The sequence below is a fragment of the Acomys minous genome, assembly GCF_964271855.1.
Source record: "Acomys minous genome assembly, chromosome: 6".
NCBI classification, from domain to species: domain Eukaryota; kingdom Metazoa; phylum Chordata; class Mammalia; order Rodentia; family Muridae; genus Acomys; species Acomys minous.
This window is the reverse complement of record NC_140487.1, coordinates 95,238,722-95,259,388: the sequence shown is the minus strand read 5'-3', so window position 1 is coordinate 95,259,388 and position 20,667 is coordinate 95,238,722. Positions and strand designations below refer to the sequence as shown.

The 20,667-nt window shown below is 55.9% G+C and overlaps 3 protein-coding genes across 14 annotated transcripts in view; 2 read left to right on the top strand and 1 right to left on the bottom strand.

Moving 5' to 3' along the window:
* Positions 1 to 50: 50 nt before the first annotated feature.
* B4GALT2 (beta-1,4-galactosyltransferase 2) lies at positions 51 to 10,519 on the top strand. 5 transcript variants are annotated; one of them, XM_084786000.1, is made up of 8 exons: positions 54 to 338; positions 1,090 to 1,164; positions 1,851 to 2,206; positions 2,434 to 2,669; positions 6,415 to 6,605; positions 6,817 to 6,939; positions 7,051 to 7,155; positions 9,634 to 10,519. In XM_084786000.1, the coding sequence occupies exons 3-8, from the start codon at positions 1,903 to 1,905 to the stop codon at positions 9,788 to 9,790; spliced, it is 1,116 nt and encodes a 371-aa protein (XP_084642126.1). In that variant the 5' UTR covers positions 54 to 338; positions 1,090 to 1,164; positions 1,851 to 1,902; the 3' UTR covers positions 9,791 to 10,519. The 5 variants fall into 5 exon arrangements, with proteins under 5 accessions (XP_084642127.1, XP_084642126.1, XP_084642125.1 ...); XM_084785999.1 differs by having other exon boundaries at positions 54 to 444; XM_084786001.1 differs by lacking the exon at positions 1,090 to 1,164 and having other exon boundaries at positions 51 to 444; positions 7,051 to 7,180; positions 9,634 to 9,772.
* Positions 10,520 to 10,660: 141 nt separating this feature from the next.
* CCDC24 (coiled-coil domain containing 24) lies at positions 10,661 to 18,766 on the top strand. Of its 7 annotated transcripts, XM_084786002.1 has the most exons (9): positions 10,661 to 10,930; positions 11,093 to 11,254; positions 11,470 to 11,645; positions 11,779 to 11,895; positions 12,568 to 12,693; positions 13,376 to 13,430; positions 13,763 to 13,853; positions 13,949 to 14,027; positions 14,106 to 14,478. In XM_084786002.1, the coding sequence occupies exons 2-9, from the start codon at positions 11,129 to 11,131 to the stop codon at positions 14,308 to 14,310; spliced, it is 975 nt and encodes a 324-aa protein (XP_084642128.1). In that variant the 5' UTR covers positions 10,661 to 10,930; positions 11,093 to 11,128; the 3' UTR covers positions 14,311 to 14,478. The 7 variants fall into 7 exon arrangements, with proteins under 7 accessions (XP_084642128.1, XP_084642133.1, XP_084642129.1 ...); XM_084786007.1 differs by lacking the exon at positions 14,106 to 14,478 and adding an exon at positions 16,079 to 16,212 and having other exon boundaries at positions 10,661 to 11,254; XM_084786003.1 differs by having other exon boundaries at positions 10,661 to 11,254; positions 13,793 to 13,853.
* The window catches only part of SLC6A9 (solute carrier family 6 member 9), a 36,071-nt gene continuing 30,027 nt past the window's right edge, over positions 14,624 to 20,667 (bottom strand). For both annotated transcript variants that reach the window (XM_084785992.1, XM_084785993.1), the window contains exons 7-14: positions 20,501 to 20,635; positions 20,313 to 20,416; positions 19,499 to 19,736; positions 19,236 to 19,370; positions 18,991 to 19,090; positions 18,784 to 18,884; positions 16,097 to 16,267; positions 14,624 to 15,995 (exon numbers count right to left, since the gene is read on the bottom strand). In XM_084785992.1, the coding sequence (XP_084642118.1) occupies positions 15,801 to 15,995; positions 16,097 to 16,267; positions 18,784 to 18,884; positions 18,991 to 19,090; positions 19,236 to 19,370; positions 19,499 to 19,736; positions 20,313 to 20,416; positions 20,501 to 20,635 (1,179 nt within the window). In that variant the 3' untranslated portion in view covers positions 14,624 to 15,800. The remainder of the gene's footprint in view (positions 15,996 to 16,096; positions 16,268 to 18,783; positions 18,885 to 18,990; positions 19,091 to 19,235; positions 19,371 to 19,498; positions 19,737 to 20,312; positions 20,417 to 20,500; positions 20,636 to 20,667) is intronic.

Genomic DNA, 20,667 nt, shown 5'->3' with positions numbered 1-20,667 from the left:
GGCGCGTGCGGGCGCGCTGGAGGCGGGGGCCGCGGGGGCGCGCGCGCGGGCGCGCCGGCCTGGCTTGCCCCTCCGAGGAGCCGTAGCGCGGGAGGGAGGCGGCAGTGCAGTGGTCCGTCGGTCCGCCGGTCCGTGGGTCTGCCCGGCCCCGCCCTGCCTCCCGGGGCGGCTCGGCTCCATGGCCCGCGGCGGCGGCGGCGGGAGGTGGCCGGGGGGCCGCGGGGACCGCTGACCGGGCTGTGGGGCCGGGCCATGGGGGACAGAGCGGTCCGCAGCTGCCGGAGCCGGGATCCCTACCCGAGCTGGAACGGAGCTCCCTGCTGAGCCCCGAGCGCTGGGTGAGAGGAGGGCGCGCGCGGCCCCCAACCCAAGGCCCCGACATTCCAGACCCGGTCCCGCTAGGGGGCCGCCCGCGCGCCGCCCCAGATCCCAGCCCAGGACCCGGTGAGCGAGGCGCCAGCGCTGTCCCCGGCCTGGCTGCACCCCACCCTACCCCCATCCCGCTAGCCTCCCGGGCTCCTGCATCCGCCCCCAACCGGCCTCCCTCATTGTCCTCGCTCGCCCCGGCCTTGTGTCTCGCAGAGGCGCTCGGGCCCCTGCCCCACATCCACATCCCCCACTGCATGCACCCCTCCCCAGGGCTCCACACCCACCTGTCCTCTGCTGCCTCCCCCGTCCCGGGGTGCCACGTGTTCAACCTCCCAGCCCCGCCCAGACGCACCCCCTCAGCCTGACCCAGAGCCCCTGCCCTGGAGGGAGGGGTGGGAGTACTTGCACGTGGGTCTGGGTGTATGGGTGAGCTTGTATAAGTCTGGGAGCCGCGGTTTGTTGATGTATGTGGCTCATGTGTTACTGTCACCCCAAGTGTGCCTGGCTCTATATGTAGGTCTCTGTGTGCCCTTTGAGTGTGGGTGCCTACTGCTGGTCCTAAAGCTGCCTTTGCGATCCTGTGTTATGTTGGAGATAGTCTGTTCTCAGGAACATTGCCAGAAGTGTTTGTTGTCCTTTTGAAAACTACAGTGGAGGCCTGGCCCACGCAAGGGCCCTTCTGTCTCCACCTCTGCCACCCTAAGAACTTTACTCCTCCAGGGTCCAAGCGTACACCATTTCAGGACTCAGAAATAGCTTGGCTAATGAGGCTCCAGAGCTAGCGTGAGCTCTTAGGTGAGGGCTATCAATTGCTTGCCTGGTACTGTATTTTCACCCATTGTTCCAGGGAGAACGCCCTCTCCATTTTCTGGCCCCCCCACCCCACCCCTTAGATGCTGAAGGCCCCTTCTCAGCCTGGTCCCAGTTGGCCAGGCCTGCTTGCTGATGGAACCTGAATATCCAAACCAGCCATGTGTCTAAATGACTTCCCATTACGGCCCCTTGGTAGGAAGGACTAAATGAAGCCACAGTATAAAGCCTTCCTTCATGACAGCCACAGCTGCTCAGTAGGTGATCCATTCCCTAACCATGTGGCCTGTATTGAGTCGATCTTGTGAGGAAGCCGGCCTCTGGGGAGCCCAGGTGGAGCCTATAGATAAACGTGGTTCGGTGCTGAGGCGCAGGCCTTGTGTAATCGAGTTCACCTGTCTGTACCGCAGCGGGTGTGCGAATACGGAGCCGTACAGCGAGGGTTTACGTGTGTGGATAAGTGGCTTAGTGTTCGGGGTGTGTCTAAGATAGCAGAAACCCCGCTTGCCAGTGACTGTTGGTGTCTTTGCAAGCAGAATGCAAACAAGTTCATGAGAGGTATATACAAAGTGTACGCAGGGGTCTGTGAGTGGGCGGCCGAGTAGAAAGCAGCTAGGTAGCCTTACCTGTCCTGTGCTGACCGCCGATCTGTTTCTCTTCCCCTTGCTCAGGCTGCCAGCCGGATGCTTGGGCCCATTGGGCCAGCCATTGGCCACCTGCGGGATGAGCAGACTGCTGGGGGGGACGCTGGAGCGGGTCTGCAAGGCTGTGCTCCTTCTGTGCGTGCTGCACTTCCTGGTGGCCGTCATCCTCTACTTTGACGTCTACGCCCAGCACCTGGCCTTTTTCAGTCGCTTCAGTACCCGAAGCCCAGCCCATGCCCTGTACCCTGCGGCCAGCAGCAGTACCAACTGCTCTCGGCCCAACGCCACTGCCGCTAGCTCCGGGCTTCCTCAAGTGCCCAGTGCCAGGCCGGGCCCCACGGCCCCAGTCATCCCGCCCTGTCCTGACGTGCCGCCCGGTCTTGGTGAGCCTGTAGAGTAGGGTCTACCTGGTTGTTGTTGTAGGGGTGGGGAGAGACTCCTACCAGTGTGACTAGGGAGTTGGCGCGCTGAACCATGGGGGCACCAAGGCTCCAGGTCTATTGAAAAAAAAAAAAAGGGCGATTCCTGGGGCTCTGTCGCCCACTCCCAGGTGGCTAGTGTCCCTGGATTCTGGCAAAGGCCCTGACTCTTGACACTGTCCTGCCTGCAGTGGGCCGAGTGGTCATCGAGTTCACCTCACCCATGCCTCTGGAGCGGGTGCAGAGGGAGAACCCAGGCGTGCTATTGGGCGGCCGCTATACACCACCTGACTGCACCCCAGCCCAAACGGTGGCAGTCATCATCCCCTTTAGACACCGGGAGCACCACCTACGCTATTGGCTCCACTATCTGCACCCCATGTTGAGGCGGCAGCGGCTGCGCTACGGTATCTATGTCATCAACCAGGTGCGTGGTCTGTGGTCCTTGGCTGAGCGCTAGCCAGCATCAAGGAACTCACATGCACCTGTGGCTGTGCCTGCTCAGGGATGTGGGAGCCCTCCCCCTGCCCCCCCCCCCATGCCTGTTGGTGGGCACGTGGGGCTGGAGAAATCTGTGGGTCCTCACGTGTTCGTGGTCGTGTGAGTCGACATAGACTGGGGACTACGTGTCTGCCAGTGAACACAGGAAGGTTAGAGTGGGAGGGTATGGACATATAAATGTTAGCATGGACTCGGTGTACATAGGTTGTTTCCACATCTCTTTGGCATCTAGCACTGTAGAATTGAAGAGATGTTAAAACAAAGGTGGTAGAGGCCTAGTGTGCACCAAGTAGGAGGCAGTGTTGGGGGCCTTGAGGAGAGGGAGATTTAGACTCTGAAAGATAACGTGAACCCTGAAACCGTAAGTTGCTTACGCATCTAAGCCCTGGCTAGAACCGTCACTGGGTCTCAGAGAGGACCTTATGCGTACTCTCTCTGCCCCCTGGAGCATTCAGGAGGAAGGGGTATGGTTGGATTGGAGCATGGGCGGTGGGAACCTGGTCCAGGTGCCTGCACTGGCAGACACAGCCGGCAGCGGGAGGAGGCGACCCTTCTAGGAAGAGGAGCCTAGAAGGCCAGAGCTTACTGGGAGAACTGATCTCTGTGTTTAGGACCTATTGACTAAGGGGTGGAATTCAGCATACAGGCTGGGTAGCAACAGTAGGCCAGAGGTGGGGCCGGGGCAGGGGTGGGGGGTGGGGGGGAGGAGACGGCATGAGGACAAGCTTGAGACATGTGTCTGGCAGTTGGAGTCTAGCCTGAGCTGGTGGGGCGCCATTGTGTGAAGTAGGGGTAACCTGTGTGTGTCTGTGTGTGTGTGTGTGTGTGTGTGTGTGTGTGTGTGTGTGTGTGTGTATGTTGCTGTGATGAGTGTGAAGAATGGAGGGAGGGGTTGCCTAGAAGCAGTGTGACCAATTAGGAAGAGATTACAGCAGCCAGAAAAGAGCTGGTGAATGGGCTTATGGGTGGAGTCAAAGGGTGGGAAGAAAAGAGATGTGGAAACAAAGCAAGGGTTTTAGTCTTGGCTGATGGCCACACCTGTGAGAGGGATGGGGACCACAGGAGCTAGGCCATATCAGGAGGAGAGTGACAGGATGCTGTCTTGTCTGGGATGATAGACTGGAGAAGTGGGGGGGGAGGGCCTTGTGCAGGCAGTCAGATGTAAGTCTGGGCCTAGGAGGGACATCTGTCGGGGGTCTGGAAACACTAGGATGTAGGCAATTCTTCAGTTTTAGTTTGGTTTGTTTGTTTTGGTTATTTGTTTGTTGTTGGTTTGGTTTGGTTTGGTTTTTTGAGACAGGATTTCTCTGTGTAGCCTTGGCTGTCCTAGACTCTCTTTGTAGACCAGGCTGGCCTCGAACTCACAGCGATCCACCTGCCTCTGCCTCCTGAGTGCTGGGATTAAAGGTGTGCGCCACTACGCCTGACTTGTCCGGCTCAGCCTTTTTTGTTTGTTTGCTTTTGGTTTTTTGAGATAGGGTTTCTCTGTGTAGCCTTGGCTGTTCTGGACTCGCTTTGTAGACCAGGCTGGCCTCGAACTCACAGCGATCCACCTGCCTTTGCCTCCCAAGTGCTAGGATTAAAGACATGTGCCACCACGCCTGGCAGGCAATTCTTTATTAACACGTTTTCTTCTGTTTTTTAAGACAGGATTTCTCTGTATAACTGCCCTCGCTCTCCTGGAACTCTCTTTGTAGACCAGGCTGGCCTCCAACTCAGAAATCCGCCTGCCTCTGCCTCCCAAGTGCTGGGATTAGAGGTGTGCACCACCACACCCAGCTTACACATTTTTTATTGTGTAATGTTTGTTTGTGTGTGTATGCACACTCAGGCCATGGCACACTTGTGGAGGTCAGAGGACAACTTTGTGGGTCAGCTCTCCCCTTCCCCAGTCTACATGGGTTTTGGGTTTGAGGTTCCTTGGATCAAATTGACAAGCTTATTCAGCAAATGCTTTACCAACTGAGCTTCCTCACTAGCCCATAACTCTGTGTGTGTGTGTGTGTGTGTGTGTGTGTGTGTGTGTGTGTGTGTACGTACGTGTGTACACACACGTACGCGTGCCATAGAACACTTTGGAAGTGAAAGGATAACTTTGTGGAGTACTTGATTTCAAACTCAGGTCATCAGGTTTATGCAGGAATTGCTGTACCTGCTGAGCCATCTGACCAACTAGAAGTGTCTTAAAACCCACAACATCTGACATGTCTACAGAGTGTGGACTATTGAGGGACGGAGAATAGCATTGGAGGGTTTTACGGAGAAAGGGAGGTAGCTAAAGAGGCCCAGAAGATGGAACAGAGTGTCAGGAGACCCCGGGGAGTGCATATCCTGGAAGCCCAGCAGCCAGTGTCAGGAAGGAAGCAAGGCAGCTGTGTGAGCAGTGTGGGGGAGTGAGAGGGATGTGGACCAAGTACGTCCAGTGGATTTAGCAACAAGGTGGGCCTAGTGAGAGCCATTTCAGGGGCATGGTGGGGGCGGAAGCAGATTGCAGTGGGTTGAAGAAGGAATCAGATTTGACAAAGTAACTAATTGGAGACAACTCTTAAAAAAAAAAATCTCTGCTGAGAAGGGAAGGCCAAGGATAGGGTGATGGCTGAAGGGGACAGGTGAGGCTTTTTTTTTTCCTCCAGAGAGAGAACCGAGCATGTTTTAGGAGCCGGGTGGGAAAGATGCTGGTGAGAGAGACTAGATGAACGATGGGGGGAAGGCAGTGAGCAGGGGTAGTGGTCACTGTTCCAGGGGAGCGGCTCCTGCCTCTGGGGGTGTCCGCTGTCTCCCCCGTCCTTGGGAGGCACCCACTCACAGATGCCAGCTGCAGAGGCATTTGTCTTTAGCATGGATTGTAAAAGAGGTCAAGCGGCCACTTCTTCTTGACAGATCCTGTCTCTCTGTCCAGAGTTGCCTGGGCCTGTATGGCCAGGAGCCCTGCAGTCCTATTTCTTTGGGTCCCCGGCTCACAGAGGTGTAGCTGCCAATAGCCCTTTGCTTGTCTTTTTTATTGGGAGGACACGGTCATCTAGCACAGTCCTGTGTTGTCTCAGAGGCTGCCCAGGGAGTTGGAAGTGGATGGAAATGGGCCAGCGGGACTGCTTCAGCCCTGGTCATTTAGGGCATTCGGGCATTCGTTGTCTCCCATCGTGACTGTAGGCTCAGCAGGGAGGCAGGCCCACCCCGGTGTCTCATCTGTAGACTACCCCCCCACCCCGCCCTGGCATCTGGCACAGAGGGAAAAGTCGCAGGGTGTGTCTGAATGAACGAACGAGACGAGGTATAGACAAAGCCCAGAAGAGAAAGGGGGGTGGTACTGGGCCTGGAGTTTTCTTCAGAAGTCAGCCTCTCCCAGGCATGCATTTTTCTAGACAGGGGAACTGCTAGCCACACCCCCAACCCCATCCCCATCCTCATGCCTGGTAACAAAAAAGTCCCGCATGATCTGTGGTACCTAAGCATTGTAACATGGTTGGGCAACACCAAAGAGGAGACGAACCAAACTGTAAAAGGTCTTTGAATGGGGGATCTAGGGTGAGAAGATGCACTTAATCCTGAGAGTCTGAGGGAGCTGTCGGGGTTGGGGGACTATTGTGTGGGCCCCTGGGATTATCATGGAAACTGACGTGGCAGGTGCCTGCTGGTCACGGACCCAGAGCTGACCTGTGTCCTCCCATCAGCATGGTGAGGAGACCTTCAACCGGGCCAAGCTGCTCAATGTGGGTTTCCTAGAGGCACTGAAAGAGGATGCTGCCTATGACTGCTTCATCTTCAGTGATGTGGACCTGGTCCCTATGGATGACCGCAATCTGTACCGTTGTGGTGACCAGCCCCGCCATTTTGCCATAGCCATGGACAAGTTTGGCTTCCGGTGAGACTCTCTTAGTGAGACTCAGACCTGCGTCACCCAGGCCCTTAGTCCCAGCTTCCGTGTCCTCCCAGCCTCCAGCCCTGGTTCAGATTCCCTCCCTGTAATGTTGATCCGCCCCCAAGTCCTTGTTACACGTCACCCCCACACACCATCTGTGACCCTGCATCTCGAATGCCTTTGTGACCCTAACAGCTGCTCTCCCATGTCATAGGCTGCCCTATGCTAGCTACTTTGGAGGTGTGTCGGGCCTGAGTAAGGCCCAGTTTCTGAGGATCAATGGCTTTCCCAACGAGTACTGGGGCTGGGGCGGTGAGGATGATGACATCTTCAACCGGTAAGTAGAGGTGGGAGAGAGCAGGCTGGGTCAGGGTGCGAGGAGGCACAGCCTGGGTGGGGCTCCTTATCCTTCCTGGTGCCTGTTCAGTCCGCCCGTCTCTCACCCTAGGATCTCGCTAACCGGGATGAAGATCTCACGGCCGGATGTCCGGATAGGCCGCTACCGCATGATCAAGCACGACCGGGACAAGCATAACGAGCCCAACCCTCAGAGGTGACCCCAGCACCCCTGACCCCAGGTGCCCCTGATTCCCTTGCTCCCTAGAGGTAACTTCCCAGGACCCCAAATGCCTTTGATCTCTGACCCCATAAGAGGAAGCCTCTGAGCATCCTTGGCCCCTGAGGAGTGCCTGCCACAGGCAATTGATTCCTAGAAATGACCCAAATACTCCTGACCCCTGACCTCTAACGGTGACTCCTGGCACCCCTGGCCTGGTTCCTAGTGGTGACTAGATTTAAATTCCAGCTTGCTTTTTGTGTTCTCGCCTAGACTGCTCTTCTATTAGTACCCTCAAAGGCCTCACTTAGTTACTTTGGATGACCCCTGCTTATTCTGACCCTGTCAGAGCAGATAAGATGAGAGCAGGTGCCAGCCACAGATCCTAGGAACCCAACAAAGGTGTACCAGACAGGAAGTGTGGGGAGGGAGGGTTGAGAGAGGGCAGAGCCACCAACTCCTTCCCGCGTTAGCTGTTTGTGGCTGGCTGGGGAAAGATCTGACAGGCGTGGGAAATACAAGCAGACTCCTTGAGCTGCCAGGTGCATCTCTGAGTGGTGGCAAGCCTTCTGGAGTCACATCCAGGCCATGTCCTGCTCTCTCTTGTGAGGCTTTAACACCAGGCAAGGTCAATGGTTACGGCACATGTCGTGACGACCCACAAGGACCAAGGTAGAGGGAACATAAGGTGGGACTTGGAAAGTTACTCCTTCACTAAAGTTTGCCTCACGTTCCCTTGGGTATATGCTTGCCAGTGCGATGTGCTGGGTTGATGGAGAAGCCAGAGTCTTTGTATGAGTTGAGTATGCGCCTGCGTGGCATAGACTGAAACCTTAAAGCAACTTGGTTCTTAGATATCTGGAGGCTGGCAGCGACAAGAAGGTCATCAGGGCCGTGTCGTTGAGTACTAGGGGTATTTTAGCTTTTTTTCTCAGAGAGACTGGAGAGTCCCTTACGGGGAGAGACACTACTGAATTTGTCTGGAAGTCTGACTTTCTGAGTTCCAGGGAGGTGAAGGAATGGTTTAGTTGTTGGATGTACCTAGGGAGAACCTTGACCAAGCCTGAATTCATAAAACTGGAGGGGCTATGTCAGGGGAAGGACCGTTGGGACTTCTATGTCTCCCAACTTTTCTGCTCTAATCTATAGGAATGGAGAGATGGATTGTGGACTGACTTGGGGCTGGAGTATGAGACCCCCCCCCCAGGGTGTCCAGGGAGCCAATGGAACCATGGTCAGCAGGGAAGGAATGACAGGGAGGTAAATTGATGCCAGGACCCTTGGTCTCATTGTAGGATTAGCTGGTCATCAATTAGTGATGTCTGCTTGGGTGTGGATAGGGCTAGACAGCATGAAATTTTGGGGGCTAAGGAAGTATGTATAGCTGTTGGTTCTAATACCTTTTGCCTCTAACTTAATAATTATTTGGGTGTTGGACAGTGGTGGCACAGGCCTTTAATCCCAGCACTTGGGAGGCAGAGGCAGGTAGATTTCTATGAGTTTGAGGCCAGCCTGGTCTACAGAGTGACTTGCAGGGCCTGTCAGTACCACCCACCAAGCATTTGAGCCTGTCTGCTTCACTTCTCTGTCTTTACCTTAGCCTGGCATCTGTGCTCTTGCCCCAAGGACTGCGAGGGTGTCCCGCCTCCTCCTTGCCCTCCCACAGTCCATCCTACCCTTCTGCCCAAACTGGGTTAAGATTCCCTCGGTGTCTTCTTGCTCACGGCTTGTGAACTGCTTATTATGACTCACGGAGTCCTGCCCATGCGTGCTCTGACCCACAAGCCAGTCTGTTTTCCCTTTGTCAAGTTCATACTTCTCCCAAAGTAGTAGTCACCTTGTGCCCTCAGCACGCAGACCTTCCCTCTGCCAAGGATCTGTCTCCCTCTGTGAAGCAAGCTTGCTGTGGGGAGGGAGGACTTGCACATCCTGCTCACGGCTGTGTCCCTGTTGCTCAGCGCGCAGTCTGGCATGCAGGAGTGTATATGGAAGTCGTGACTAATGGGAAGAGGAACAAAACACGGCAAGGGTTAGGAGATTAAAGATGGCAGGTCACACGTGGGCTGTATACTGCATTGGAAGCATGTGGGAGGCCTCAGATAGTAGAGTCAGGCCAGCAAGGTAGTCCAGCGAGTAAAGGCGCTCAGTGGGCTAGCTTGGAGTCCTGAGTTCAATCCCCCCCCCCAACCCAGGTAAAGGTGGAAGGACCTAATCTCAGGTCATTGTCCTTTGACCTCTACACACGTGTCCCCGTGGTAATAAAGTATGTATATTGAAGGTCTGAATGGAGACGCCGTGAGAGTTGCAGTTATGCTCTCTGACCAGAGGGGCTCAGGCCTCCATTTTGAGAACAAACAGAGCAACGGGCATCTGTTAAGCTGTCCTTGCTGGGAGGGGACGGCTGTGCCTTGGCCGTAGAGATTTGGGATTGTGCAGAGACTGTTAGCTTTGATCTGAACTCATCTCCCTTCCTAGGTTTAGTAAGATTCAAAACACAAAGATGAGCATGAAGTGGGACGGCATTGGCTCGGTGCGGTACCGCGTCCTGGAAGTATCCCGGCAACCTCTCTTCACCAACATCACAGTGGACATTGGACAGCCCATGTCATGGCTCAATCTCAATCAAGGCTGACACTCACGGACAAAGGCCTCCCGTGCCCTTCTGGTGTGGAGGGCTTGCCTGCCAGAGGACTGACCTACAGCCTGGCTGACAGCTACTTTGGGGGGCTTCCCCAAGACTTGAGACTGTGAGCTGTTTTTCTGAGAGTCTTAATAGACAGCCAGCTGCATCTACAAGTTTCAGAGCCCACTCTGAGGGCTTTTTGGCAAGCCCCTCTTTATGGCCCTCCTTGGGGTCAACCCTTCTTCCTGCCCTACTTTCCCCAGCCCAAACCTCCTCAATGTTAGGGTTGGGCCAGCCCCTGCACTGCCTCGAGGAGTGGCCTGGCCTAGGTCACTCCACCTCTCTGTGCCTCAGTTTCCCCCCACACCCTCAAGTCCCCTAAGGCCTGGAAAGGTGGGAGGTTTGACTAGGGGGCAGTGTCTCTTCCAGGGGGAATTCTCAGATCTGGAGAACCCTCATGTTTCCAGGGCAGGGGAAACCTTTTTCACTCAAAATTGTAGGAGGCAAGCTTTTGTGAGCCACCTACCGAGGAGCGCCCCCAGGAGGGGACCAGAAGGGGTGCTGTATTGTTTCCTGGGACCATGGGGTTGGCCTTTGCATGAAGGGACAGGTAGGAGCTGGGTCACTCACGGTTCTGGCCTCCCTCCCTTAGAGAGGAGGCAGAAGTCCCAGGGCCTGCCCTGTTTATATGTTGCACAGAAACTTGTGTGGGTGCTTTAGTAAAAAACGTAAATGGAACAGCGCCATGTCTGCTTGGGAATGGGATCTGGTTCCCTGAAGCTAGTATCCGTTGTGGGAGGTGACCTGGCCAGGGCCCTCTAGTTAATAACCTCCAAGCCCTTGTACCTCCACTGTTCTAGGGGGTAAGGGTTTATCTTGATGATGCTGCTTTCAGCCTAACGAACCCAATGGGACCAGATTTCTCAGTTCTACATACTCCATGGTAGAAAGGCATCCCAGGGTAAGCCCAAGGTGCTAGAAGACTAAGGAGCGCCTGGGCAGGGCAAGGCCTCTTTAGAGGGCCGATCCGTGGGCGAGTTGGTTTCCCAGGTGACCGCCTCTGGGAGGGGAGGGGCTAAGACCTGATTCCTAAAGCCAAGCTTCTCCTAGAGGTGGCCAGGATCCTGTACCCCAGAGGGTCTGTCCCCGGTAGGCCACCAAGAGACAGCACAAATCCAGTGTGGGGAATATAGGCAGATAAAGGCGGGGCCTCGATGTCAGCTGAAGGGATTTCGTGGGCGTGGCTCTGGTCCGGAGCGACCGTCTGTCTCCTAGGAAATCTAGCACTCTGACCTGCAGTCGGTCGGTCAGTCCTATAGGTCTGAACAGGGGATCGCGACGCAGGCCATGCCCGGCGACTCCCCAGCACTGTGGGAGCTGGTGGAGGAGCATGTTCCACTCCCAGAGCGGCCTGAAGTGAAGAGGATTCTGGGGGAGGCAGCAGTGGACCTGAGCCTGGAGTTGCGAGAGGAGGTGGGAGTCTGGTGGTTGGGGGTGGGTCACATTCCAGGCCTGCCCTGCAACTCACGTGATTTCCTGTGCCCCTACCGGGTCCCAAGCCCCATTTGGTGAACCCCTAATACCTTGTTCTCCCCTGTTTGGCTCCTCCCATCCCTGACAACCCCCCACCAACACACTACACCCATCCCCTCTGCCCCAGTGGCAAGGTGCCCCAGCTCTCCTTGCAGGTGGCGATGCTAAAGGCGCTGCTCCAAGATATCCGGTCTTCTCAAGTTTCGGGATCCCACCCCATCTCTGACTCTCCCTCCCTTCTGGCACCTCCCCCTCCTCTGAGGGACCTCATGCGCCAAGAACTCCGACAGTTGCTCCAAGGCCTCCGCCTTAAGGCCATCTGTGAGGGCAGGTGGGCGTCTCAGGCATGGCCTCCTTGCCGGGACATCAGATGGTCTGCCCCTTAAGAAGAGCCCAGGTGGCCTTTCCTGGGGTTTCCTGAAAGGAGGTCCTCAGGTCGGTCCCTTCATGCACATGATTTTCAGGGACCAGACCCAGGTGTGGGCCCAGTATAGTCCTAGGGTTCTTCGCTTTGCCTTAGAGGAGCCCAGATGTGACTCAACCCAACCGGAAGTATTCTCAATGAGAGCTGGTGAGCCCAGGTAAAGAGATGGTAAGGAGGGAGGAAGCTCTGTCCCTGACTAGAAGTCTCTACCGACTTGGTGGATCCAATCCGTTTCTGTGGAAGAGTTCTGGTTCTGAGGCTTGGGCACTTCTATAGCCGCTTGTGGTAGGGGTGGGTACGTGAGGGCTGAAGTCCTGAGGGGACACCTGCCCAGCTTGGAGGCAGGCAAAGCTTGTCGGGAGAAGGACTGCTTCGGTCTGGGTCCTAGAGTAGGAGGAGCAGTTTTCCAAGCAGATGCAGGTTAGAGGACAGGAAGTCACCTCCAGGGAGCCGTTCTCAGGCCTAGCAAGCAAGATGGAGGGCTGGGCTAGAGATACACGAAGAGCTGAGAGGAGGTGACAAGTGACATTTTCAGCTGGCGACAGAATGAGATAAAAATGAATGTGCTCATGTTCATGAGTAGACTGCAGCAACGTCTTATTCAGATGTTCCCCACCCCCACCCCCCAAGTCCTGTAAGCTGAGCACAGTCCCCAGGTTTCAGGTGGGAAAACGAAAGCTCAAAGGGATAAACAATTTCCCCAAGGTCACAGGGGCAGAAGCCATGTGCAAGCCTGGGCTCGGGAACTGTCATTTGTACGTTTGTACGATATTACGTTGCCTGTGCATGGAAAACAAAATTTTCTAGACGTGGCATTTGTACCCTGAAGGACTAAAATGAGCAACACAGAGACAGTGACATTAACCCCACCTGCCAGCAGCTGTCACAGGGACCTCAGTGTCATCAAAGACCAACTGAATGTGTCGAACATTGACCAGGTTGTCAAACACCTGAGGTGAGACCTAGGGGCACATGGGTGTGTATAGATTGGGGACGAAAAGACAGGAGTGGGTTTTTTTTCTTTTTTTATGATTTATCTTTATGTGCATTGGTGTTTTGCCCACCTGCATGTCTGTGTGAAGGTTTCAAATCAGTTGGAGCTGGATTGCAGCCGGGTGTGAGCTGCCATGTGGGTGCTGGGAATTGAACTCAGGTCCTCTTGAAGAGCAGGCAGTGCTCTTAATCGATGAGCCATCTCTCCAGCGCCCATCAGGAGTGGATTTTAAGGGGCTGTGTGTGTCTGAGGTGGACAGAGTTAGTGGGGCTGCTACGATACCAGCAAGTAGCCAATTGCAGGGAGCAGGAGGGGCCAGGGTCGTAGGATTTTAAGCCAGGTACAAGGGGGAGCCACGGGAGGGTTATAAGTAGGCTATGATGTGCGGGCTAATGGAAGGAGGATGAGCCAGGGGCCCAGTGCCAGGGTACAGACGAGGATGGTACCTGGGGAGGGGCAAACACTGAGGTGCCTGGAAACAGTGGGGGCTTGGAAGACTGTGCCAGCACCCAGAGGACAATGTGGCCTGAGAGAATGGAGGGGCTAGAGTGGCTTCTAGCAGCTCTAGAGGTTGGAGCCCTGTGGTGGGTTTAGTTGGGCAGGTCCTGCCTCACTGGTTCTGCCTGTTCGTGCTCCTATCTAGGGGCCTCCTGGAGGAGGAGTGCCACATGCTGCAGCGCAAGGTCTCTGACCTGCAGGTGAGCACAGCCCAAGGCCTTCCCCCAGGTTCTCTGCTTAGCAGGGATCATGACTGTGTGTGTGTGCATGTGTGTACACATATGTGCATGTCAAGGTTGGTGAGTCCTACACCCCATTTCTCAGCTATCAGAGGCCATGGTCGGCAGTTCTAGACCAACCCACTTGACAGTCCCAGGTCTCCTGCATCCTCTCACTAAGTCTGAGTGCATGCCCAGCCGCCCTCTTGCTAAGCTTGGCTTTCCACAGGCTATGCCCTCATGATGGTTGCCTGAGAGACTCCGTGGCCTTTATTCCTGAGCCCCAAACTAGGGTTCTTTGTCTCCACCTTTAGGCAGGGCCACTGAAACAGCTCTCTCCACAGCACTGTTTGGAAATGGAGCAGGAGCAGGCTTGCCAGGCTACCCTGATGCCCACCCTGACAGGTAAGGACTCCAGGCAGGTCCCCAGAGTCCCCAGCCCCCTACCCCATACTGTACATATTCTAGAAGAGGCCAGGTACGCTTTATCCCTTCCTCAGAGATAAAGGAGCAGAAGGCGGCCATGCAGCAGGAGCTACAGGTCTCTCTGGGGCCCTCCTATACCTCTGCCATGCACAGGTACACCAAAACAGAGGGCGGACAGGGTAGTGTGAAGGGCCAGGTCGCGGTCACCTCACAGCTCCCCATCTTGTGCAGGCAGAAGCCCTTGAGGTCATCCATTCCAGGCCTCAGACCCTTCCCTTGTCTCCATGGCTACATGCCTACACCTCCTCCAGGGCACTGCCCCCACCCTCGAGGGCAGGCAACCACCGGACGTTGGGGACGAAAACTTCGGTACAGCTGTTGGGACAAGCCAACTTCCACATCAGGGTCTGGTGGGGCACCCCGGGCCCCGACCTGAAGGACTGGTCACAAAAAAAGGGCTACTGCTTCTGCTTCAACTAGCCCATCTATAGTTGCCTCTAGCTGCTGTGGCCCTACCAGTTTCTGCTTCATTCTCCCCACCCCTCACCCCAAGCTGTGTGTTGGTCTGGTCCCAGCCCCAACCCTTGACGGGTCACTGGTAGATCCAGGACTGAGTGGCAGGACACCTGTTCTAACCCTCAAAGCCTTTGGTCAGTCTCCTCCACTCAGGCCTCCACAGAGGCTTGGGGGACAGAGAGGTTCCAACCTTACTTTTGTCCCTAGGGACCCAGACAAAGCACAGCAGCAGCTCAGAGACAGGAATAGAAATTTCATTAAAATCTACGGACTTTTAAAACCCTAGTGATGGACAATGGGCAGTGGTGGGCGGCACACCGTTATTGCTACAGAGGATTAGAGGTGCCTTGGCCAGGGCTGTCACTGCAGAGGGCACAGAGGACGGACAAACAGACACTGCAGGGCTTGGGAGGAGCTCTGACTTCCGGGTTTGGGGATGGGGGGTGGGCGGGAGTAGGGTGTTGGGTCACGTGGACTGGGGCCATTTGGCACATAGAGTGGGGGGTTAGCACATCTAGGAAGACTGGGCCTTCAACCTGGTGGAGGGTGGACAAGGGAATGCCGTGCAGGGTTCCCTTCCCCAGGACTCTGGGCTCAAACTTCCTACTGAGAAGTCCCCTTCCTTGTCCCTCCATAAACAAGAGCTTTGGGCAGGCTGCTGGGTCACACACAGCCTCTGCTGGCTGGGCCTGACAACCAGGGCTGGAACAAAGGGCAGAGAGACCCTGGAGCAGCCCCTGAGTGAGGTGCAGGCAGGCCTGGAAGACAGACTGGACCCAAGGCTGGGGGGGGGGGGGGGGCGGGGCAACCACAGGCAACACAATGTTTACAAAAATAACTACGCAAATGGACAGGGCTGGGTGGTAGAGGCTGACAAGTAACACTGTGCAACCCCGTGGCCCCGCCCCTTGTGCCGAGGACAGAGAGATACAGGTTTGCCTGGGCAGAGGCTAGGGTCTGTTCTGGGGTCAGGAACACTGGTCATGAGGCTGGAGAACAGGTGGGGTTGTGGCAGCAGAACCTCTGATCCCCTAGTGAACCACAGCTCGGGGCAGAGCGTGAGGGCATCAGAGGCCACACGAAGCCTGGCAAGGCCTCTGGGGACCTGGCCTGAGACCTCCCTCCAAAGTGCTTTGAACACTACCACCGCAGGCCCCAGCCTGACATCACTCCTCCCATGGCTTTCCCACCCCCCCACCCCACAGCTGCTGTCTTGGCATCTGAAGGACGTGTAAACACTGGGGACATGAGCACAAACGTCTGCACTAGCAGTGGTGGCCAAGGTGACAGCAGCCATCCTGGCCAGGGCCGTGACGGGGCAGGCAGCCACACCTGTCCACTGCCTCCCCAGTCTCTGTGGTGGGAGCAAGGGTTGGGTGGGGCCTCTCCCCCTTGCGACAACAACTGTGCTCATATCCGGGAGTCCTGGAGGCGGCTGGAGCCATTGCTGCCCACGATGGGGATCTGGGCCTTGTCCGGGTGCAGTGGCTGGACCTCAAACCCATCTTCAGGGGACGGGGCTGTAGTGGGGGCATAGCGCCCAGTCCGGTGCTCCAGGAGGGCAGGGCCCCAGTCTCTGCTTGGCTTTGTGGCATTTTTCAAACGCTGTAGGCAAGGGGGCACAGTGAAAAAGAGCGTGTCAGGAAAACCTGTGAGCGCAAAGTGTTTGCGCTTCTCCTGCTGCCCAGTCCGTCTTCGCTCCTCACCTGAAGAAGTGTGTCGCCGTCTGTGCGGCAGAGCTGGAACAGTGCGTACAACGGGATGCAGATGACGGACGACAGAGCCATGAGGAAGCCGATGGCCACAGCCCAGCCTGGATACTGGTAGTGGTTGTAGGTGATTGGCCGGTATTGGATCACCGTGAAGATGAGGATGAACTGTAGAGGGCGGGGGAGAGGTGGGATGACGTGTGAGGCTGGCCAGAGCCCCAGGCTAGCCCTCCTCCCAGCAGCTATGTTTTTGCCAGTGTGCTGAACTGACAGAGAGGAAGCAAGCTGCTGCCACCTTCTCAGCCCTGTGCTGCCTAGTGAGATAAGAACACACTTCTAGCCTTTTTTTTTTTTTTTTGGTTGTTCGAGACAGGGTCTCTCTGTGTAGCCTTGGCTGTCCTGGACTCACTTTGTAGTCCAGGCTGGCCTCAAACTCACACTTATCCACCTGCCTCTGCCTCCCGAGTGCTGGGATTAAAGGCGTGCGCCACCACGGCCGGCTCTCACTTCTAGCCTTAAACTTCAACTCTGCCAGAGGACCTCGCTGGCCTCCGATGTTCTGCAGACCCACCCTCAGCATTCCTGTCAAGCCCTGAGCCCGTGCCACCTCTTTCAGGAAGCCTTTCGGGGTTTCCTGCCTCCTAGAAGGCCTCTCCCTCCGCGGCATCTGCTTCCCTCTGCGCTGCTCATAGGCCTGCGAGCACGGAGGATTACTGCATTAAGCCTGGGTCTAGGGTGCCTTGCGCAATCTCATTTATCTATTTGAGCTGATTTGTGCCGGGGGAGATGCTTGGATTGGGAAGGCTGCTGAAGAGAGCAGGCCAGGTGAGGTGCTGCCTCCCTGTGGCTGTGTTAACAGGTGACATTCAGCCTGGAGAGAGCCCAGAGGCTGGAAATGCTGTGTCCGGTTCCAAAGAGCTGGGTGAGGTGAACAAAGGAACTAAAAGAAACAGGAGGTTTGGCGAGGTGACCCTGTGGAAGGACTCGACATGCCCCTCAGCCTAGGGGCATCCTGGAGCTCAACTTCCTCCAGCCTTCCCCACACTGAACCTAGGGCATCCTTCCTGGGACACCATACACGAAGTGTGTGTGTTTCCGGACCTAGCAGTGCCTGGCTTGTGTGTGTGTGTGTGTGTTTGGTTTTTGCTTTTGTTTGAGACGGTCTCACTTGGGTCACACTGGCTAGCCTGAAACTATATAGATCAGGCTGGCCTCAAATTCAAATACTACCTGCCCCTGCCTCTTGCCTCCCCAGTGCTGGGATTAAATTTGAGCACTACCACACCTGTCTTGACAAAGCCTGATGTATATGAGCATGAACTCCTTCATTGTCCTTATGGGGTTTGTCAAGAGCTTTCACAGGCACATTAGGCCTCAAAAAACAAAACAAAACAAAACAAAAAAACCCATAAGGTACCTCCAGCCTGGCTTTCTGGGCACTGCTTGCTTCAATCAATCTCTACTCAGGCCTTTAGTGGGTGACCCCAGATAACAGAGTGTAGCCTCCTAGCCCTCAGGAGAGAGTGCCCTGGTCCTTGGCCAATGCCAAACCCCCAGAGGGCATGGTGCTGGACAGGGGTTCCAGCCCGCTCTGGCCTCTCAGCCTTGAAAGACTTCCGCTTCTCCTGTTTCAATGCCGGGCCCGTGGCCAGAACTGGTGCCCGTGCCAGGCTTGGGAACATCCCACACCCCGTTGTGGTGGAGGCCTCGGTCCTCCGGGGACCTTTTCTCAGAAACATGAGGCAGTGTTGACATCTGGTACAGAGCTCCCCATGATGCCAAGGAACTGAGCAAGACACCGGTGACTCTGGACACTGTCTTGCCACTGCGGGAGCCCAGGGACCGAGTGGGCACACAGACCTTCTCCTTACACAGTGACCACTATACCATCAAATCCTTCCCCTTCTCACTTCACACAAGCAGCAAAATGAGGCAGGTTTTAGCCCACAGGCCATGCATCCCGTCTCTAGCATGGTTTCCTGTGGCACACTGGGCTGCACCGGCGTTCTTGCCCCTTATTAAGTGTGTGGTGGAGGTGGGCCTATTCAACGTCCCTGTGTGTAGAATAAGGAGACCAGTGAAAACCCAGAGAGCTGTTGCATGAGTTGGTGTGTCACCAGGGTAGAGGAGCAGAGGAAGAGCCCGGCTCTCTTCTTGCAGGGAGTCTTAACACCAGTGCTCTGCTCTGATGACTGTCCCTGCTGCTGGCACAGCGTTTGCAGAAATGGGGGTGCTCCCTTCGAAGCTGTCCAACTTCCTAGCCTCCGGAGGCTTAGGAAATGCCCCCCACCACCGAGCCCACCTAACCCCTAGCCCTGCACCGGCAGGTTCCAGGGCTTCAGAGGAATGCTGCCGCGGTCTCACATGTCGTCCCTGTCTAGGGTCAGCCTCCATGAGTGTCTGGGGGAAAGGGCAGACAGAAGTCACTCAGTGACTCCCTGAGGCCCCTTCAAGGCAGCTGGGCAGTGGTGCCAGGGAGCGAGGCTGGGTCCCTGATGTCGTTGCAGCTCTGAGCTTGGCTTATTGGCTTCAGCCAAACAGTGGGCTCAGTATCCCTTCCCAAGCCAAGGTCAGGATCTGGCACCTCGGAGGGCGCACACATCTAACTATCCAGGCCTCTTAGATGCCCAAAGAGCCAGAGCCGTAGGCGCAGAGCTACCTGGGAGGGCCCCTGGGAAACTTACAAAGATGATAGCCGGAGAGACAAAACGCCAACAGATCTGGAAGAAGAGAGGCGGAGGGAACCCCAGCATCATTTGGATGTCCTGGAAGTAGTTTCGGTGCCCTGGAGAGATGCGGGGGAGGGGGTGTGTGTCAGCGGCCCAGGAGGACAGACAGAGTGGACCAGTCAGAGACTGGGACGCTCGAGGCCACGGAAGGGCAGCACTTACCATAGATGTACATGATGGACACGCACATGATGCAGGAGATGACAACCAAGGAGAAGCTGGCTGCATAGTTGTCCATCAGCAGCAGCCAGTAGATGCCTGCCTGTGGGCCAGCAGGCAGGTGAGCCAGGGTGCCACAGACCAGGCTACCCACCCATTCCCAAGTGCCCTGGCAAGTGCAGCACTCCCCTACCCCACCCCCACCCCCCACCCCCCGCCGCTTTGCCTGCCACCATCTCCATCCTTACCTGGCTGGTAAGGGGGATGCCCAGCAAGAAGCCAGCCACAGCCACACCCAAGGTCACGTAGGTCTTTTTCTGCAGAATCCACTCATTCCCCACTTCATCCACGATGGCGGTGACTAGGGTCTCTAGGAGGCAGAACTACAGACACGGCTTTCAGAATAGGGGCCTGCGCTCCGCTCTGCCCCAGTTCCTCCCGCCCACGCTGCCAGCCAGCCGGATACACACACACACACACACACACACACACACACACACACATATCATACCTGAGTACCCAGCCCCAGCAAGATGAGCATGAAGAAAAAGAGTAGGGACCAGAGTGGGGAGATTGGAAGCAGCGTGAGGGCCTCAGGGTAAGCTACGAAAGCTAACCCAGGACCATGGTCTGCCACTCGGGACACATCCACACCCAGGTGATTGGCCATGAAGCCTAGGATGGAAAAGATGACGAAGCCAGCATAGACACTGGTAGCACAGTTGGTGATGCTGATGATGACGCTGTCCCTGAGGGAGAGGAAAACGACAAGTTTAGGACACCCAGCTTGCTTCCCTTTCTTCAGTTTGGGCCAAGAGAAGACGTGGAGATTGGATATTCTAGAAACAAAAGTACCCCTAACTCCTTTTCCTTTCTGCTCTTCGTCTTTTAAAGGCCCTTCAACCACCCATTCCCGTCTCTGGCCAGTGTTTTGCTTTCTACTTTTTTTTTTAATTTAAGATTTGTTTATTATGTATATAGTATGTGCCTGTATGCACAACTACGCACCAGTAGAGGGCACCAGATCTCATTATAGATGGTTATGAGCCATCATGAAGTTGCTGGGAATTGAACTCAGGACCTCTGGAAGAGCAGACAGTGGTCTTAAGCACTGAACCATCTCTCCAGCCCTGCCTTCTACTTTCATGAACCACTTGAGAAGATTCTCAGGGCTTCAAGGTCATGAGTACAGGAGGTCACTGCTAGGCGGCAAGCTGCACCGGAGTCCGGTGGCCCTGTGGATCCAGGGTCAGATGGTGGAGAGTTCGGGACATGGGGGAAGCCTTCAGGCTGGCAATGGGGGGGGGGGGGGAGCTGCTGCTCACCGGTAGCAGTTGTTGTGGAATTTATTGTAGGACGCCATGGTGATGAGTCCACCCCATGCACAGCCCAGGGAATAGAAGATCTGAGAGGCAGCGTCCCCCCACACCTGCAGAGAGGACGGCCAGTGAGCCATCGCAGTCAGATGTGCTCACTCCCTAGTCCCTTTGGGGTCAAACCCTCCACATCCCACCTTGGCCTCCAGGATCTTGTCCCACTGTGGGGTCAGGTAGTACATGATACCCGTGAAGGCTCCTTCCAGGGTCACGCCGCGGACAAACAGAATGGTCAGCACCACATAGGGGAACGTGGCCGTGAAGTACACCACCTGGCACAAGACAGGCTCCATGGATTCCCCAG

Coding starts and splice junctions, on each gene's coding strand:
- B4GALT2 (XM_084785998.1), top strand. CDS start 1,903: ATGAGCAGACTGCTGGGGGGGACGCTGGAGCGGGTCTGCAAGGCTGTG. Junction 6,606..6,816: donor ATGGACAAGTTTGGCTTCCG/GTGAGACTCTCT, acceptor CCCATGTCATAG/GCTGCCCTATGCTAGCTACT. Junction 6,940..7,050: donor GATGATGACATCTTCAACCG/GTAAGTAGAGGT, acceptor CTCTCACCCTAG/GATCTCGCTAACCGGGATGA.
- CCDC24 (XM_084786002.1), top strand. CDS start 11,129: ATGCCCGGCGACTCCCCAGCACTGTGGGAGCTGGTGGAGGAGCATGTT. Junction 13,854..13,948: donor CCTGATGCCCACCCTGACAG/GTAAGGACTCCA, acceptor TCCCTTCCTCAG/AGATAAAGGAGCAGAAGGCG. Junction 14,028..14,105: donor TATACCTCTGCCATGCACAG/GTACACCAAAAC, acceptor CATCTTGTGCAG/GCAGAAGCCCTTGAGGTCAT.